Source organism: Aspergillus mulundensis (assembly GCF_003369625.1).
Source record: "Aspergillus mulundensis strain DSM 5745 chromosome Unknown scaffold_1, whole genome shotgun sequence".
Taxonomy (NCBI): domain Eukaryota; kingdom Fungi; phylum Ascomycota; class Eurotiomycetes; order Eurotiales; family Aspergillaceae; genus Aspergillus; species Aspergillus mulundensis.
Window position 1 is genome coordinate 1,946,956 of NW_020797889.1, and position 18,326 is coordinate 1,965,281.

Sequence of the window (18,326 nt, forward strand, 5' to 3'; positions counted from 1 at the left end):
TAATAAAAATATAATAAAAAGGTGTATACTTATAGCAGGCATTTTTAATTAAGTTATAAAAAAAACTTAAAAAAAAAAAAAAAGATTATAAGGGTACTTTAATATTAAAATTAAAATATTATACCTAGCTATTATAGGCAGTAACACTATATTTAAACCTAAAAGTAAAGTAAGGTAATTAAATTAATTTTTTATACCTAACTTTAAATATAAATTATATGTAAACTATAACACTTTATAAACCTAAAAATAGCTTATTTTATAGCGCTTAATAAGATTTATAATTTAAATTATATTTTATAAAATATAAATATAAATTTATAGATTACAAGGGCGCAATTACTTAAAAAAAAAGTATTATTATTACTATTATAATATTATAATTATATAATATTATAATAATATAATCCAGCGGCCTAAGGCCGCTAAGTAAAGGAACTTTAGCACTAAACTAGCCACGTGCCAAGGCGGTGGCTAGTTATATAATATATAAAATACTAAGTTTAACTTTAAACTCTAACTTAAAAGAATTAGCAATTAGTTCCTACTATAAATACACGACACCTTTCCTATTATAGTAATTCACGTTCTCCTAAGCTCACCGCAGTATACAAACGCGACTCACAGTTTTTTTTACACCAAAGGCTTTAACTATAATTTTTTTAAGGGTATAAAAAAAGCTACGCGTTGGGGTGTTAAATAATAAGCTTATAATATACTTTAAAAACTAATTAATAATCTTATTAATAGTAATATTAAAAAACTTGGTATTCTTTAGCTATTAATTTATATTTACCTTATACTAATTATAGTACTTATTAAGTAATTTATTTAATAAGGCCTGGCGTGTAAAAGGGGTAATATTATACCTTTTAAGTAAATTTTAAAGTTTAAAAATTTTATATATAAAAAAAGGGAGGCCACTAGTATAAATAACTATATAAAAAAGTTTTTAATTTTTTTATTATATAGCACTATTTTAATTAAGAGTTAACTAACTACTTTAAAAATATTAAGGGTGCTTTAAACACTTATTAAAAAGGTGTTTATATTACTAAATTATTTAAGAATTATGTTTTTTACCACACTGCCTATATTAAACCTGCCTTTTTTAAAAATTAGTAAAAAATTAAAAAAAATAGGAATTAAAATAATACTTTACTATTTTTAATATAAAATAACTTATAAGTGTTTTTAACCTAAATATTATTTTAAATTTAAGTTATGGTGGCTTTGTTTACTTAAAAAATAAAAAAATTAATATTTATTTATAATATATATATTTATTATAATAGTGTACTAGTAGCTAGTTTTATTATATTTTTTATAACTAAGGATTTCCTAAATTTTATTAGCTATAAACTAAGCTTAGCACTAATTTATAACCTTTAATTAGCTAGAGTAAACCCACTATAAGTCACGTGTATGTTTAACCAAACTAACATTTAAAACCTTAATATTTTAAACAGACCAACATTTCCTTCCAAATGTCGACATTATAACATCCCTAATTAAACTTAACAACTCAACGTTCAATTTCCAACTTTACAGTTTATAAATGTATATAGAATCATATTGTAATAAAGAAAACATCTACTATCCGATATGGTGTAATGGTTAACATCGGCGTCTCTCACACGCCAGCTCGGGGTTCGATTCCCCGTGTCGGAATATTGTTTTGCTTTTTGTTCCCATTCCAGATGAAAAAGAGACCATAGAGGTGGCCCAGGCTTGATGTGGGAGTATTCAAGAAGCCTGCCAGCTCGCCCAGGGCAATAGAACCGAAGCCGGAGCATTTTTTGATCCTTTTAATTGCAAGTTGAACTTATCGAGGGAGAAGGAGTTTAGAGAGGGCCAGCCAGAACACCCAAGCACTGGTAGATAGCATCAATGTGAACCTCTGTAGGCCGAAAGCAGAGTGAATCTATCCATAAACAAAACATGTTTGTAAATTTTCATCATATCCTGGAGCCCCTATATAGCCAGATAAACAATGCCCATCGCCAAAGACGAAGACATCACCACCCGCCACAAGAGAGGCAGCAGCTCCAACCACCACAACACACAGAGCGTCTGCTACTATCAACCCTACATACATGGACAAGGTCTTAGCGGAACCGTACAGAACCGCAGTGCCACTGAGGTAGCTGATGCAGTGCCAGTCGACATCCATCAAATCAAGCTTCATTCAGCCAAGCCTAGCCGGGAAATGCACTTCTTCTGGGCCCAGGACGGACTGGTTAATTGTAACATCCAATCGCTCTGTTAGAAGGCATGTCAGAGTTTCAAGGTGGCAGTTCAAGAATGGGGCGGGGAAACACCGCTCCGAAACATCAATGCCCTACATAGTCTCTAGAGTCTAGAGGGCCCCTTAGCCCTAAGTGTTCGCTAGCCCTATGCAAGACTGATTTCGCAGCCAACCGCAGGCCACCTCCACGCCTGAGAGCCATAACATGCCTTCTTATGTGGTGCTGCAGTCCTAGCACGCTTGTACCCGCCTCAATCTTCTCGGCATGCAGCGGCCGTCCCCAAATGTTGTCGGGTGTGGAGAGCTTCTCTTGAAATTTGATGAGATCGACAGAGCGACATCACAACCTCACGCTTATAGACATGGCCATAGCTTTGTTCTAGAGCTATACCAACATCTGAGCCTAGATGGGCGAGAGCGAATCGCGGTCAACTCGCCCCCCTCAGTAAGACTGCAACCAGCTTGAGTACCGGGAAACAAATGCACCTTGAAAGTTGAATCCGCCACATTCTCTTCGTCTCCTCCTTTAACCTTGCCCGGAAGCAACTTGCTGATCAGATTGCGCATTAATGCTAAGCATCGGGGATCAACCAGTCTAATTCGTGGAAGGTACTGGTGGCTAGGAACGGACCGTGCAGTGGGTAGGTATGTAGATCTAAACCGACGGAGGGTCTTCAGCTGACCCACCAATCAGTCGTGCAGCAACGTCCTGCATTAGGTGAACCTCATACTCGCCATATACGTTAGCGACTCGGGCCGGTGTTGATTTGGGTTGGGTTGGTTTGCTTTACTTCTCACCCAACGTGATGCAGGACAAGAATTGGGAAGGGGAGACTTTCTCATGGTATTTTTGGAATCGAACAAGTCGACTAGATAAAACCCTGAAGCCATAAAGCAAGATAGTTACTCCAACCAAACATGGATATGAACATGAGTCCCCATCAGCCCGTTGCGGCACGAGACGTAGGGAAAGAGGCCAAAGTAGAAGGATAGGTATATAGAGTAAGAAGCCCCAATGCTTCTAATTCGTTGATGACAGAGAGGGGATTGCGAGAAAAGAAAACCCAACTGACAGTACTCTTATTTGTGAGCCTGCTCATTATTCCCTGCTGCCGCGGAACCCTCTCCAGCTCCCGCAGGGTCCTCCGGATGCGAGAAATTCTGACTTGAAGAGCCCCGTCTATGGAACGGGTGATGTTGGAACCCCGAAAAATGCAGGACTTTGCGCACTGTACTGGCAATGCCTGACTTGCGCTTTGACTCGGGCGAGCTCGGCCTATCCTTGTCCCCTGGAGCTGATGCCGGAATGGCAGGGGTATCAGGGTGCTTAGTCGCAGAGGCATTACTCGGCCGAACGGTTGCGTTATCTGTAAGCACGAGGTTTTGAGGTTTCGGTGGCCATTGGCCGTCTGCCTTCCAACCCTGAACCATGGCCTTTGTCATGTCGGCGAGGTTAATGGGCACGGTGGGCGTGAGGCCTTGGATGACGACCTTGGAATAGATGGAGGGGTACATTGCAGGGGTGATGGACGCGCGGATGGGGTTTGACGTTGCGATGAGGGAGGGGACGACGGGGATGAGCGGGTCGTGGAAGGGGTCTTCTAATGAGGGGGTGGAAGGCGTCGTTGTAGTGGTTGATGGGGGGTCTGCGGTGGGAACGGCTGCGGCGGAAGAGAGCGGTTGGGGGAGGTCTGGGATTTCGGGGATGGCGTCGGTGGTGAGTTCGGGTCTGCTTGCATCATCGACAGGGACTGGTGGCTGGACGTCGCTGCTCTGGTCTTGAGGTTGCTGAGCCTGAGATAGGGTAGCCTGGTTATCTGCGATATTCAAAGCCTCTGTCCTCGACGCAAGATTTGATGATTCCCCCGTAGCCGGAATAGCAAACGGACGAGATGTCGTAGAAGCCGGGATGCTCTGGGCGTCTGTATCCGACGTCGTCGCGGCGCTATTATCCTTATCCCCATCACTGTCTACCGTAGACACCGGCTGCTGCTTCTGCTCCCACGTCCTAACCTGCTCTCTAGACAAAGCGCCTGACCACGCATCCCGCCTCTCCACCCACGTACGCAGCCCTTCATTCCAGCTCATCTCCTCCTCCATCTGCCTGCGGCGCTTGCGCCGTCGCGATCGCGACCCCGCGGATTGGGGCGAAGAGGCGTCAAATGCATCGGTCCCCGGACTACCGATAGGGGAGAATGGAGGCTCGAGTTCAGATCCTGAACTGTCGTATTCGCGGACTCGCCATTCGAGGACTTCCGTGGGCTCTGGGTTTGCAGGATACTTTGGCGGCGGGGCGCCGGGTTTCGCGGAAAACTCAAAGGACCAGTCGTTCTGGACGACTTCGCGGACGTAGCGCTTCGCTTCGCGGATAGCATCGTCCCGGGACTCGGAAGACATGGCGACGGAATTAGATGGTCAAGATGTATGGAGCGAGAAAGAGGCGGAGCGGCGAAGACGAAAGCGAGAAGATGTGAGGGGTTGATTGCGTGAGGAGAAAGGCGGGACCATAGGTACTTTCGAGAATGCTGAGTTAGAGGCCGATCTGGTCTGCGCTTCACATTCTAAGTAGAGGGCAATTGATTAAATTTGGTTTATTGTTAATTATAGAAGATGCATGGAAGAAAGAAGTTGAGGAAATCGGCGGTCGAGATGTCGAGTCGCCGGAAAACTCTGCCTGGACGAAGCAGCTTCAAGGCCGCAGGTGGGCAAATGCCGCCACTACAGGGTGATCATGCAATCGGGATGATATATACTCCGTTTAGTCTAACTGTTGGTACATGCCCTCATATCGCTAACAGGCATGGAAAGAAATAGTAGTAAGTGGTGGTACAAATGTCATCGCTCCCTGCCGAAAGCCCTGCCGAAACACCTCCGAAGAAAATCACTGCGCATATCTTGTCTCACGCCCTAGGGTATCAAGTTGTTGCGTTCATGTTCGAACCCGTGCGGTATCTGCTCCGACTGCGTCACCGACAGGCGTTGTGAATCCCCACCCAGGGCTCTTCTTGCGCCGACCTTTGCGGTCTCCGTATTGCTCGTCGAACTTACGGATTGCCGAAAGGGACGACATATCTTCGCTGATGGACGCGCTGATCTCTTCCATGCCGCGGGTGAAATGTGCCCATGTCAGCGTTCGCCTTGCAGGATATTGGTAGGGCTCATCGCCCGTATGCTGCTGTGCCAACGCGTTCTCTTCACGTACGCAAGCCAAAGCGGCCGCTACGCACAGGTTCTTCAAATCAGAACCGGAATATAGTGGAGTGCGACGGGCCAGTTCTGCAAGATCGACAGAGGCATCCAGGGCTTCTTCCTTGAGGTGGATCTTTAGGATGGCCAGACGGTCTTGCTCTATAGGAAGGTCCACAAGTAGTCGCCTGGGGAGACGACGGAGAACCGCATCGTCCAAATCGAAAGGTCTGTTTGTGGCGACCATGATAAACGTTGAAAGGTCGTTCATCCCATCCCATTCCCGCAAGAACTGGTTGATCAGTTCCCGATGGGACGTGCGACTGCTGGCCCCGGTACGGGAACAGAAGATGGCGTCTGCCTCATCTATGAAAACGACGCATGGATTGAGTTTCCTGGCCAGAGTGAAAATGGCCTTGACATTTTTCTCTCCTTCGCCCACGTACATGTCGTACACCTCGGACCCGCTGACTTCGAGCACAGTAGCACCACTTTCGCGCGCCACGGCCTTAGCAAGTAGAGTCTTACCGGTGCCTGGGGGTCCGTAGAGAAGCAAGCCCGGTATCTTATCAGTAGCTAGCACACCATAGGTAAAAGCCTCGGGACGGATAAGTGACAGGGAGGTGAGGGTTTTCAAGGCGTCAATCGTTTCGGGTGGTACGTGCACATCAGCGAAAGTGGTGCGAATACTTTTTGCGTCCACGACACCATTCAGCAGCTTCTTCTCATGGGAATTGCAAGTTTTACGCAGAGACGAGATAAGACGCTCTCGGTTGTTCTCCGTTCCCGCGGACTTCACCTTGGGCGATCGTTCTTGCAGCCACTCGTCTCTGATATGCTCTGTCTTCTGTAACATTTCAAGCCCGCGCTTAATATGCTCGAAACCGAATGCCTCATCCGGCCGAAGGCTCCCAAGAGCAAGTGTCGCTACCCAGTGCACTTGATTGTACGACCAATATCGCTCATCAAGACCGGACTCTTTCAGAAGAGGCGCATCCAGTGACCAGGAAGTTTGGAGGACATCATCCTTAACTGCCGATGGTTGCTCCTCAAGCCGTGTCCGCAGCATGCTCTGGATGTGCCGAATGTTGATGTCTAGTGTCCGCTTTTTTAAATCTTCCGCAAATGTCCTTTCTCGTGCCTCAGTTTTCATGGCGGGCGTGACAACAACCATTTGAGAAAATTGATCGTCAAACGCATTCTGCAGTAATCTTGAAGAATCTGAATCCGGAGGAACGTCTTGAGCAGCAGTCCCAATGAACAAAACCCTGTGTCCGTCCTTTCGCCGATCCTGGATTACTTCCTGTAGCAAATTCAGGAATCTCGCGCCCTCGCGTGTACTTTGTATATCACCATAGTCCTGAACCTGGACGATGATATCACGCGCCTGCTCCGGCTGTGGGTTGACAAAGTCACCAGGCGCCTCTTGGTCGACTGCGGGCGGAGTAGCAGATTGTCCTGATGATTTCCCGGGGCCTGAAAGAAGTTTATGCAAAAGCTGGAGCCGTCTCTCCTCGGATCGATCAAAGGATGGCCGTGATGATGCGCTGCCTGACGAACTATCTGATGGGCTGAATGCTGCGACTAGAGACTTGAGACTAGGGAGAGGGATGTCACCGGATTCGCGGGGGCTCCCAATGGTTAAAAATTGTGAAATACCCATTGGGCTAATTCGACCACGAGGGCCGCGTATGGATCGTGGAAGCACCACCCCGTCCGCTTCCCCTTCATCTTCCTCATTCGCCCCTTCACCGGACTCACGTGACGAATCTGAGATTGATGGTCGGAAGACTTCATAGCCGAGGAGTCGAATGGGCGACGTTCTACCTGTATCTGTTAAGTCCTGCTCAATGCAGAGCTGGGCGATGTCTTGAGCATTAAGCGTCACCAAGTCAGTGTTGAGCTCCCCGGCGAGTCGCTTAACGACTGCGTCCAGGAACAAAATCCCACCGGTGCCAGGATAATGAAGAACGAGGTGCGATTTGAGTGCAGATGGCTCGGTTGCATATTTCGCCGGCGGTAGTCGTAAGCCGGCCCTAGCGGAGGCACACAGCTCCTCCCATAAGGCGTCGGTCAAGGCGTAGCGGTGTTCAGAAAGCGGTTGTCCACCCACTGCAGGCGGCTCCTCCCCACTGCCTCCGGATGACAACGCATCCGCGGAGACCTTATCAGTTTGTACGACAGACCGGATGTTCACCGGCTGTCGCGTCTCCCCCTGTCGGCTCTCGTTGAGCACCGTATTCCGCTCGCGGAACCAATCTGGGATCAAAGCAGTCGGGGGTATTGATTCCCTGGAACGCTTTCTGCTTCTCAGTGCCCGCCGAATGGGAGACCCATAAGGACCCGGATCCTTCGCGCTTGGTTGTTCCCCTGTTCCAATCGAGGCGTCCGGATTAGCTGGGTTGGCTGTCCCATTGAGCGCCGGAACGTCGTTATGGGCACTTCCGGATACTGAGTCTCGAGAATCCTTAGGATCAGACGGTGTCGAGGATCGCCATATCTGTGAAAGATGGAAGCGACGCAACGGGGATGTGACTACAGCGGGAAATCGACGATGCGCGACGAAACGACAGGGCCGTGCAAGAGACCAAAGATGCCTGCCCTGTTGCATTGACGAGTACATCCGGGGCAAACGATGCCGCCGGAACCAAAGAGTTGTGAGACTGCTGATGCTGCACAGAACAAGGCGTCTGCATCAGTTGTCAATTGGGTTGTTGAGTGGAACTTTTTTGATGTCAACTCAACTCCATGCCCGATGCTCTTTGTCAGCGGGTCACGTGATTAGACTTGATAGAGCCTCGTTCATATTATCCCTCTTTTGTGAGGATACGAAGACTTTCGATGGGGACAGATGCTAAAGACATACGCTCTCTTAAGCTTAAAAAGCGTCTGGAAAGCGCAAAGCTGCTGTGACAGCAGTTACAAGGATTTTCTAGTACGGTTGGCATTCTGAGACTTGCGAGCTCCTGGTGGCCGCCAATCCAGCAGTCTTACATTTAAGAATGCTACAAATCAGGCTCAGAGGTACGATGGATGACAATTGTAGCATTAGCGAAAATATTTAGACCTAGACTATGAGTATAATCACTCGCAAGACCTCCAATACACTCTGGGCAAAAACAGGATTGAGCACTCAACAGCATTGTCGTAACTGCGCTTGAAATCCCTCTCTATCAACATCATTAGCCACTGCACACAAAAAGACGTGTGATGATGAAAAATGCATGAACACAATCTCTCAGACAAAATATACTGGCAAGTAGCAGACCAACCGGGAAAGGAAGGTCCGAATTGTCTCGTCATGGGCGATTTGGAGGTGAAAGAAGAAGAGATGGTTGTCATCCTCGAGAGATTAAAGCATGAAAGGCAGAAAAAGAAAAGTTGCAACTCACCCTACAATTAGCAGCTGGAGATGATCTGGATTGGGCCGAATATATGGTATGATCGAGGCACATTGCATCAGATGCCGCATCGAGAGATGCAGCAACCGGTGATGGGCTGACAGCGTCAGTTAGACCATCTGCAATTTCTCTGCTCACAGGTCACCATGAAACTTCTTGCAGAAGAAAAAGCCGAGGGGAAAGACTGAAGAGAGAAAACTCGAGAGGTCAAGTTAAGTGTGGAAGAAAAGACAGAAAAGATTCCCACCGCCGGCCGTCGAGTTTTCCCGAAGCAAGCGCTAGTCCCATTCAAGAGTAGCGGACCCCGGCCATCGGATTTTCCGGCCAGCGAGGCGCCTCAGAGAGCGAAACCCAGAGGCAGGACAGGAGGTGGTGGCAGATAATCCGTCAGGAACTGTCAAATTTTCCTGGAAGATATTTAAAATCTGGTGCTTCGACACAGTAGCAAGCTGTCTAAAGGGTGAGTGGTGCAATTTGTGAATGTCGAGCGTGGACGCAGAGAGATCGGTCACCTTGGATCTCATCATTTTCCCTCTCGCTCTGCCTCTTCCCTTTCTCTTCTCTCCCCCTTGGAAAGCCACCGCATTACCTCCTCCGCGTCCTTTTTACTTTCCCCTCTTCTTCAGCGCGATCTCGGAATCTGTCATCTGTGTGGCGCTGTCCTGGTTGTTCGTCCCCGTCCCGAATCCCCGTTCAAACCCCTCCGTTCGTTATCAAGCCTCATATTGAACTGGCGATCGCGACAGTCCGACACCCGTTCTCTGGTCCCCCAAAGCCCCTCCACTCCGTCCGTCCATCCTCCTCCACTCGATCCCCCAATCCTCACTGCCGCGCTCCTTCTCTGCACCGCGTCCTTCCTAACATTGATTGCTCACTTAGGTGACGATTAACCTGGTCGACACCGGCGATATCTTCCAGGCCCGATCCATGCCTTAGATTTGGTGTGGTCCCGGCAGCCTCAATCGTCCGCCAACTGCATCTTTAGGCTTAAGCTTCCGCTCCGACACTAAAAGCGGCCCTGTTGTGTCTCCACGTCAAGCGCGCCTTTTCGAGTCGCTCGCCCGGCCAAACCTCCGTCGCCATTTTATTATCGATACCTCGTATCCTTTTCCCCCCATTCACCTTCATCCCTCTTCACTACTTGCTCTAGACTCCTTTCAGGCTGTGGGGTCCCCGTTCTCGGTGACTTCGTAGCCCGGCGATGATGATGGCGCAGCCATTCGCTGCCCATCCAGGCATGGCCGGCCACCCGGGTCTTCCCCCCGGTCACGCATTGGCTCCTGGTCAACATCCGAACGCTCATCCAGGCGCCATGATGCAGCAAGTACATCCTGGCGTGTCCGGGCCTGGCCCACAAGTAACTCAAGGCGGTCCGATGATGGGACAAATGCCTCCAGGTGCGGGAACCACTGGCCCAGGAGGGCCCGTACAGGCTCACGCTCTCTCCCATATTGGCCCGCAACCGCACTTGTTTCAACAGCCACCATATGCGCAAAATTGTAAGTCGTTCTAGCTTTCCGTTACCCTGGTCGCAGGACTTTACCGCCCAGTCGGTACAATCTCCTGGAATATTTCTGCTCATAGATTAACACACGTCTCGATGTAGTTGGCGGAAACCCGCAGCTTATCCAGCAACATCACCAGAACATGATGAGACAGCGTATAATGTTTCAGCAACAACAAGCGCAGCAAGGCCAAGGCCCTCATCAGCAGCCACAACAGCCCCAGCCGCAGCACGGAGGTCTTTCTGTGTCCCTACCGAATGGAACGCAAGCTATGAACGCAGCGCACATGGTTGCCATGCAGAACCCGGCGATGCGACCTAACATTCAGCAAATGCAGCAACTTCAGATGTCTCATGCGCAACCCCAAAGCCTTCAGCAGCAGCAACAGCAGCTATTCGCCATGCAGCAAGCACAGGCAGCCCAAGCCCAGGCCCAGGCCCAGGCTCAGGCTCAGGCCCAAGCACAGGCTCAGGCTCAAGCTCAAGCGCAGCAGGCCCAACAAGCGCAGCAAGTCCAGCAGCAGAATACTGTTCAACCCGGCCAACATACCCCGCAACAGCGTCCGGCACCTCAACCTCAAAGTGTGCACGACGCGCAAAGCGTCACACCGCAGCCTCAACCAGGACCGCCACCACACCAAGGAAGTGCAACTCCGCAACCAAACCCTCAACAAGCCCCGTCCTCCCAGCCACCACCGCAGCAACCGGTAGTCACCCAGCAATCGCAGCCCACGCCAAATCTCGCCCCTCAACAACTCCCTCAAACTCAACAGCCGGGCCAGCAGCCGCAGCATCCGCAACAGCCGCAACAGCAGGCTCAAGCACAGCAGCCCCAGCCCCAGACGCAACCCCAGTCACAATCTCAGCTGGGCCAGCAGCATCCTGGCCAGCAACAAGGCCAGCAACCTCACCCAATGGCTGCAGAAGCCATGAAAGCGCAGCAGCAGCAGCAACAAAATGCGGCAATGTTAATGCAGCAGTCGAGAATGGCCATGAGCGGACGATCAATTCTAATTATGGGTAACTTCGCTGAAGCGATGAGCAGTTTCACCGTACGTCTTTTTTGCCCCCTTTAGCGAGCCATTTTTCCCGCACAGAGATTAACGTTGTATAGAGCCGAAACGAAGCTGCCGATTTACAGTATTGGTCAAGCTTCGTGGACAGGTTTTACGCACCCACTGGGCTTCTCCGCCAGGGCGTGTACAATAGTCAAGCTGGCACCAAGCAGTTCGAGATTGCAACTCCAGCGCTCGCGCGGTATTACTTGACACAGTTTAACAGCGGGATACGTCAAATCCAGATGTTTATAGAGGGGCCTCGAGAAAAGGACTTGCCAAACGGAGGCCATATTGTCGAGTGTCCTAAAGCTTGTTTTGTCTATTGGTTCACAAATGACGCACAGGTGAGTCGTACTCCTTTCCAGTTCCAGGTCGAGCATGCAAGTCTAATATTCCTACTAGCTTTTTACCACGGGTACTTTGAAGGCACACTTTGATTACAACCACAGAATTGAGATGCTCGACATCGTCATCATGAACCACACGGAGTATCTTCCTCGGACCCAACTACAGGCATTGGAGCTTGATGCCAAACAGAGCCCGAAGCTCACTAAGAACGGCAAACGAGCTTCACAAAAGCAGCCTCAACAGCCCGCATTCACCTTGCCTGAGTCTATGGTGACGCCTAATGGCGTCCCAGCTCCGGTAATGCAATTCTTGGAGGTATGTTGTGGCGTCTCTTTGCAAACAATATTTGTTCTAACATGCGGGGGGGATATAGGTGGCCGAGACAATATCACAGATGCAGCTTTTGTTCCAATACTCGCAGCAGAACCCGAACTTGACACCATCTGAATCCCTGCGGAATCTTGTCAGCTTCATGCAGGCTAACCAGAACGCGAACCCAGTCTTCATGCAGGCTCCTATGAACCCGGGGATGCAGCCTGGTCAGAACGCACGGGCACCTAGCATGGGTGGACCAAATCAATTTGCGTCCCCTGGAATGGCCCATCTCAATTTACCGGTCGGTCCTCAAGGCTCGCCTCACCTCTCAGGGTCGGCCCACCCAAGTCCTGGTCAGAGCAATCTGTCCGGACCTCCGGGAATGGGTCCACAAGGCCAAATGCCACAACAGGTTGGTAGCGCTAGCGCAAGCCCTAATGTGAGTAACAAGCGTCGACGTGCGAGTACCGTCAAGATGGAGGGCGACGAAAACACCGGTGAGGTCAATGGCACCGCTCCTGGGCCCACCAAAGTCAAGGCTAGTCCTCGAGTAGGAGGCAAGAGACAGAAAGGGACTGCCGCTTGATTATGCAGCGATCTAATTATTTTTCCGGTTATCATATCAGTTTAAAGAGGTTGGGAATGGCGTACGTTCGGTCGCTTAGTGCCTTGTGTTGAACGGGGAGTCTATCTGCTGCGTTTTGTCTCGTTTAACATAGGGATGTTTGGTGTTTCGCTTATTTGGTGTTCTTATTGATCGAAGAAATGGTCGGCATCTACTGCCCTTGTCGTCCTTTGGCGGTATTTACCGGGTTATGTTTATGGAATCCCTGGACGTGAGGTCCCATGTTCTACATACCTCAACCTCGCGTTGGCGTTAACGCCTCAGCCCTCTGTACTCTATCCACTTGGTCATCCTTGCATCTGGCCTCATTGATCTGTTGTTTTTTGAGTCGACATTTCATGATCTTTTACCTCTCTCCTCGAGTGAGGTTGATACCTTGTCGTTGAGCCTGATTTCCGATAAGCGTTTCAGATGTTGTGTTTAATGTTGGGTGATGTTCTTTGCTTGTTATTCTTGTTCTTGGTCTTATACTCTACAGTGATACTCATGATCTTCATGGCGAACTGCTCAGGCGCTGGGATTTGCTTCTGTTGAAATTCGTTCATGCCACCTAGGAACAATCGCAGGCATCTTTTTCACTTCCAATATGCATTTTCTCTAGATCAAAAAGAACAATCTTACATGATATGTAGACTAGTCATCTCTCACACATCGACTCATGGTAAAGACTTCTTAGTATAGCACTGCAGAATAGCATTTGCCTGATTACGCTGAAGGATAAGGTAGCGGTGTAGATATACATTGCACTACATATCTGGCTAACACTTTTCACTAACGTACCTAAACCCAACGCCCTCAAATGCATGTTCATGACAGATTCGCAGAACGGTACTCTGTACTCGCTCTATAACCAGGGTATCTGAGCACTCCACTCGTCATCCAGCGACAACGACAGAGCGAATAAAGAATGACAAAGTAGACTTGACCAAGCAAGCAAAAGGCAGCGCCTGCAAAACAGAGATGCAAGAAGGGGAGAGATTAGAGGTCCTTCTTCGCGAACCTCGCCAAGGCAGGCCCCAACTCCTCCCGCTCGGACTTGTATCTCTCCTTCGCGCGCGCCATGCGTTCCTTGTGCAGGGCCTGTGCCTTGAGAAGTTTCTCGTCGACGACATTGCGCCTCCCCTTCTTTCGCAGATACTTCCGCAGCGCACTGTTCTTGCCACGGCCGCGATTCTTGATTTTCTCGATGTGGTCCTCGGGCCGACGATCGAGGTCCTTCTCCTCGCGGTTGCGCTTGTCGCTGACGGTATCGACACGGCCGATAAAGCTGGGATCCAGCGAAATCATGCCAGGCTGCAGCTTGTGCATGAGCGCGCGCACCTCGGCCTCCTGGCGTTGCTTGGGGTTCTCGTAGGGGTTGACTTCCAGGGCGTCGAAGTTGGGTTCGCCAGCACCGGGGACGATAATGCTTGCGAAGCCCTTGTCGTGCGCGACACCGAGAATATCCTCGTAGGGGGCCCAGCGGAGGTTCTCGATGCGTTGCCCATCGCCACCCCATGACATGTAGGGGGACTTGACTTTGCCGACGTCGGCGCTGGCGGCGTCGAAGAGGCCGCGCCACACGCTGACCTGCGTGCCCCATCCGACGGCTGTGAGGCCGCGGTCAGAGATGGAGACTGCGGCGCCGGGCTGGTGGCAAGAGTAGGAATGGATTTCGCGGTACATGCGGATGTCCCAGACTTGCATTTTCTGGTCCTGGCCTGTTGATACCATGTAACGGCCTTGTCGGTCGATTGCCATTGAGCGGACGGGACCGCGGTGGACGAGGGCTTTAACGAGGGGGGTTTGTGTATTGGGAGACCAGAGGGTCACGGTACCGTTTTGGTGGCCGACGTGCATGATCGCATTCCAGGGATTTTGGGCCAGCGATGTTGGGGCTCCCACCTTTGTAGGAATTTCGGCGACGAGTTGGCCGGTTGATGTGTCTGTGTATTTGAGGTGGCCGCTCATTTGCTGTGCGCCGTTAGTATATCTTTCGCGCGATTATGGCGAGAACGGAACTCACAGCTGAAGCGAGGAGAAAGTGGTAGGGGAGGAACTCAAGAAAGCAGGGCTCAACAATCCTGTCCAGGTTGTGCAGCTCCACACCCTGGCTATCATAGATATAGACCGACTTCTTCTGCGCAACCGCAAAGTACTGGTTATTATGCAGCCACCGCGCATCCCTCACAGTCTCCCGCAAATGCAGCTCACACCCCAACTTCCCATTCCGCCAGTCCATCGTCGCGATATGTCCCTTCCGCCCCGCTAATAGCAGCTCTCGCCCATTCCGTGTATAGTCCGCTCGGTAAGGCCCGAAATCATCCAGCTTCAACTCGAACTTCTTCTTCGCTGTCTCGATCCCGACACTTGCTGCGATCTCGTCCTGGCGCACCTTGTACGTCCTTTCCATCTCCGTCTCGGGCTCGAGGAATCCGGCCTCGTGCTCCATAAGGATCTCCGCATCTTTGGCGCGGAGGGCGGCATCTTTGTACTTTTCCTCGACAGCTTGCAGATTACTTCGTAGCTTCTTGTCCCGCACGCTGTGGGTATGAACAGCCTTGCCGCGGCCATATTTCTTCTGAGCTTCAATCAATCGCTTGTTTTCCTTGCGCTTGGTTGGCGCAACGGCCTTTGTCGGCGCTGAGTCCGCCATGGCGTAGATGGAGTGGGGATATCAAAAGGCTGCACAGGTAATTCAACGAAGCAGGTTCCAAATATGGTCGGACCCTTATATCGTAACTATTCAAGCTGCACTGAAGCTTCGAAGATGACGGGGAAATTTAATTTTTATTCTGCAGGGAAAAAAGCGCCAAGACCGCCGTTCTGAACGGCTCGCTTGTTTTTTTCCTCCACCGCCTAATTTTTTCAACAGACGTTCGATCTATATTATTCTTGCTCGCCGAGAACCTTGTAGGAGTTTGCCGAATTGTCCTCGATTTGCGATTGATACGTTCACTGCTAGCTCGACACCCTGGCATCTCTCCCGTTTCGCTTCAAGGGCTCCGGCGGTGCCAACATGGCGCCTACATCGGTGCAGCATCACCACCGTTCCACGACCAAGACTTCCAACAAGCCTTACAAAACTGGCCATGCTTCGAAGCGCGCGCTGAAGGACCAGGCTAAAGGTGCGGCAGCTCAAATTGCGACAGTATAAGCATCACATGAACGGTACTGACTATCACCAGGCAAGGTCGAAAGAGGAGAGCGGGGTACTCGCAAGACCCCTCACCAGCAACTCATGTCGAAACTTGACCGAAGGAACCAGGCTCGCCAGAAGCAGCAAAATAAGCAGCAGGAAAGGGCTCAGGCTACGAGCATTTTTTCCGGTCAGAATGGGGCCCCGCGCCACGTTGCCATTGTTCCGCTCTCAACCGATATCGATACTACCGCTATTATCAAGTCGCTAAACGAAAGCGTCGATGTTTCGAGCGAAGTCTTCCCGGATACCATCTCCCGCGTTCGAGTTGATCGATTCCGACAGAACTTGCAGTATATCCCCGCCAAGTATGACCTGATGAGCGCCTTGGATGCTTGCCGGATGGCGGATTTCGTCGTGGTCGCAGTTTCCGCACATGTCGAGGTGGAGGAGCAGGGTGAGCTGTTGTTGAGGTCCATTGAGGGTCAGGGTATCTCGAACGTTCTGGCGGTGGTACAGGGCCTCGATAAGATCAACCCTCCCAAGAAACGCCCTCAAGTGGCCGGCTCCCTTAAGTCCTTTTTGAACCATTTCTTCCCAGCCGTCGACAAGGTGCTTTCTATCGACTCGCGACAGGAGTGCTCAAATACCATTCGATCTCTATGCACTGCGACACCCAAGGGAATCCGCTGGCGCGATGACCGAAGCTGGATGCTTATCGAGGATATCAAGTGGCCCGAAAGCGCCTCAGCCGAAGTGGACAATGTGGTCCTTACTGGTGTTGTTCGTGGAAAGGGTTTAAAGGCGGACCGCCTGGTCCATGTCCCTGGCTGGGGCGATTTCCAGATCGACGCTATCACCGCTGCCTCACTACCCACTGCGCGATCTAAGCGGGATGATGCTATGAACGTTGATGAGACTGAGGCGCTTCAATTGTTGGATGGCCCGTCTGCGGACCGAGACGATCTGGCCATTGTTGCACCAGAGGAGATCGAGATGGAGGATGACGTCGAGTCGATGCCAGACACAGAGAGGAAGGGTGTGCTTCTGGATGACCACCACTACTTCTCTGATGATGACGACCACATTCCGGCCAAACCCAAGAAATTGCCAAAGGGTACCTCCGAGTATCAGTCTCACTGGTTCTTGGATGATGTATCAGACTCTGGGTCTGACATCGCGGATGAAGACGAGGATGAGGAGATGGACATGGACATCTCTGGTGCTCCCGAAGACGGCGTATTCCCTGACAACCGCGACGCAATGACAGAAGGCGGACCTTCTGAATACCCTCAATCAGAGATGTTCCTCGATCCCTCACCCGAGGACGAGGCGCAACAACTGGAAGAGTACAGACGCAGCCGCAGGAACGAAGCCGATGATGACCTCGAATTCCCTGACGAGATCGAACTTCACCCCAACGTTCTCGCTCGCGAGCGTTTGGCTAGATACCGAGGAATGAAGAGCCTCAAGACTAGCCCCTGGAACACGGCAGAGGACCGACCACACGAACCCGAGGACTGGCGCCGACTCCTCCAATTTGGCGACTACAAGGGATCCAAGAACAGGATCCTCAGAGAGGCCCTCGTCGGCGGCGTTAACCCAGGCAACCGCGTGGACGTTCACCTTCGCGCAGTTCCTGCCTCGCTCCGCAACAAACCTCAGCCCCTTTCTCTCTTCTCTCTTCTCCGCCACGAGCACAAGCACACCGTCGTCAACATCAACATGCACCTCAACGCCGCCGTCGAAGAGCCCCTTAAATCCAAGCAGGAGCTCATCGTTCAATACGGCCCGCGCCGCCTGGTTGTCAACCCCGTTTTCTCCTCCGCAGACAATACCCCCAACAACGTCCACAAATTCGACCGCTTCCTGCACCCCGGCCGCAGCGCGATCGCCACCTGGATCGGCCCGCTAACATGGGGCTCCGTGCCTGTCCTCGTCTTCAAGCCCCGCAAGACCCCCGCTGATCCCGAAATCCTCGACTCCGCCGACGCCCCTGAACTCACAACAGCCGCAAACGTCTCGACGTCGTCCCTCGAGCTCATCGGCACAGGCACAGTCGTGGCTCCCGACCTAAGCCGTGTCGTCGCCAAGCGCGCAATCATCACCGGCCACCCGTACAAGATCCACAAGCGCGTCGTTACGGTGCGCTACATGTTCTTCAATTCCGAGGACGTCAACTGGTTCAAGGCTCTGCAGCTTTGGACTAGGCGTGGACGCAGTGGGTTCATTAAGGAGAGTCTCGGTACGCATGGCTACTTCAAGTGTACCTTTGATGGCAAGCTCAACCCGCAGGATTCGGTGGGCATCAGTTTGTACAAGCGTGTGTTCCCGCGGAAAGCAAGGGGGTTGGAGGAGATGGTCTGAGGAATTGGCTTTGCTTCTGCGTCTCCCTTCGTGCTCGGTTCATGCGGTGGATTCGTGGTGGTAATGCTAGGGTTAGATGATGAAAGAGGAGGAATGATATGATACCATAAAGTTGCGTTGCATGATTGACGAGCTTTCAGTTTTCAGTCACTTGGA

General features: G+C 50.8%; 5 protein-coding genes across 5 annotated transcripts; 2 read left to right on the forward strand and 3 right to left on the reverse strand.

Moving 5' to 3' along the window:
• Positions 1 to 3,328: 3,328 nt before the first annotated feature.
• On the reverse strand, positions 3,329 to 4,645 carry DSM5745_02143 (DUF4050 domain-containing protein; the record flags this gene model as incomplete). Its single annotated transcript, XM_026744159.1, has 1 exon — positions 3,329 to 4,645. One exon carries the CDS (start codon positions 4,643 to 4,645, stop codon positions 3,329 to 3,331), a length of 1,317 nt encoding a protein of 438 aa, XP_026607322.1.
• A 532-nt stretch (positions 4,646 to 5,177) lies between these two features.
• On the reverse strand, positions 5,178 to 8,045 carry DSM5745_02144 (ATP-binding protein; the record flags this gene model as incomplete). Its single annotated transcript, XM_026744160.1, has 1 exon — positions 5,178 to 8,045. The coding sequence occupies one exon, from the start codon at positions 8,043 to 8,045 to the stop codon at positions 5,178 to 5,180; it is 2,868 nt and encodes a 955-aa protein (XP_026607323.1).
• Positions 8,046 to 10,072: 2,027 nt separating this feature from the next.
• DSM5745_02145 (LIM domain-binding protein) lies at positions 10,073 to 12,646 on the forward strand (the record flags this gene model as incomplete). The annotated part of the gene is made up of 5 exons (XM_026744161.1): positions 10,073 to 10,334; positions 10,442 to 11,391; positions 11,454 to 11,741; positions 11,800 to 12,060; positions 12,119 to 12,646. 5 exons carry the CDS (start codon positions 10,073 to 10,075, stop codon positions 12,644 to 12,646), a joined length of 2,289 nt encoding a protein of 762 aa, XP_026607324.1.
• A 1,017-nt stretch (positions 12,647 to 13,663) lies between these two features.
• On the reverse strand, positions 13,664 to 15,320 carry DSM5745_02146 (WDR46/Utp7 family WD40 repeat domain-containing protein; the record flags this gene model as incomplete). Its single annotated transcript, XM_026744162.1, has 2 exons — positions 13,664 to 14,638; positions 14,691 to 15,320. 2 exons carry the CDS (start codon positions 15,318 to 15,320, stop codon positions 13,664 to 13,666), a joined length of 1,605 nt encoding a protein of 534 aa, XP_026607325.1.
• Positions 15,321 to 15,683: 363 nt separating this feature from the next.
• DSM5745_02147 (small subunit rRNA maturation protein TSR1) lies at positions 15,684 to 18,170 on the forward strand (the record flags this gene model as incomplete). The annotated part of the gene is made up of 2 exons (XM_026744163.1): positions 15,684 to 15,792; positions 15,853 to 18,170. The coding sequence occupies 2 exons, from the start codon at positions 15,684 to 15,686 to the stop codon at positions 18,168 to 18,170; spliced, it is 2,427 nt and encodes an 808-aa protein (XP_026607326.1).
• Between the last annotated feature and the right edge of the window lie 156 nt (positions 18,171 to 18,326).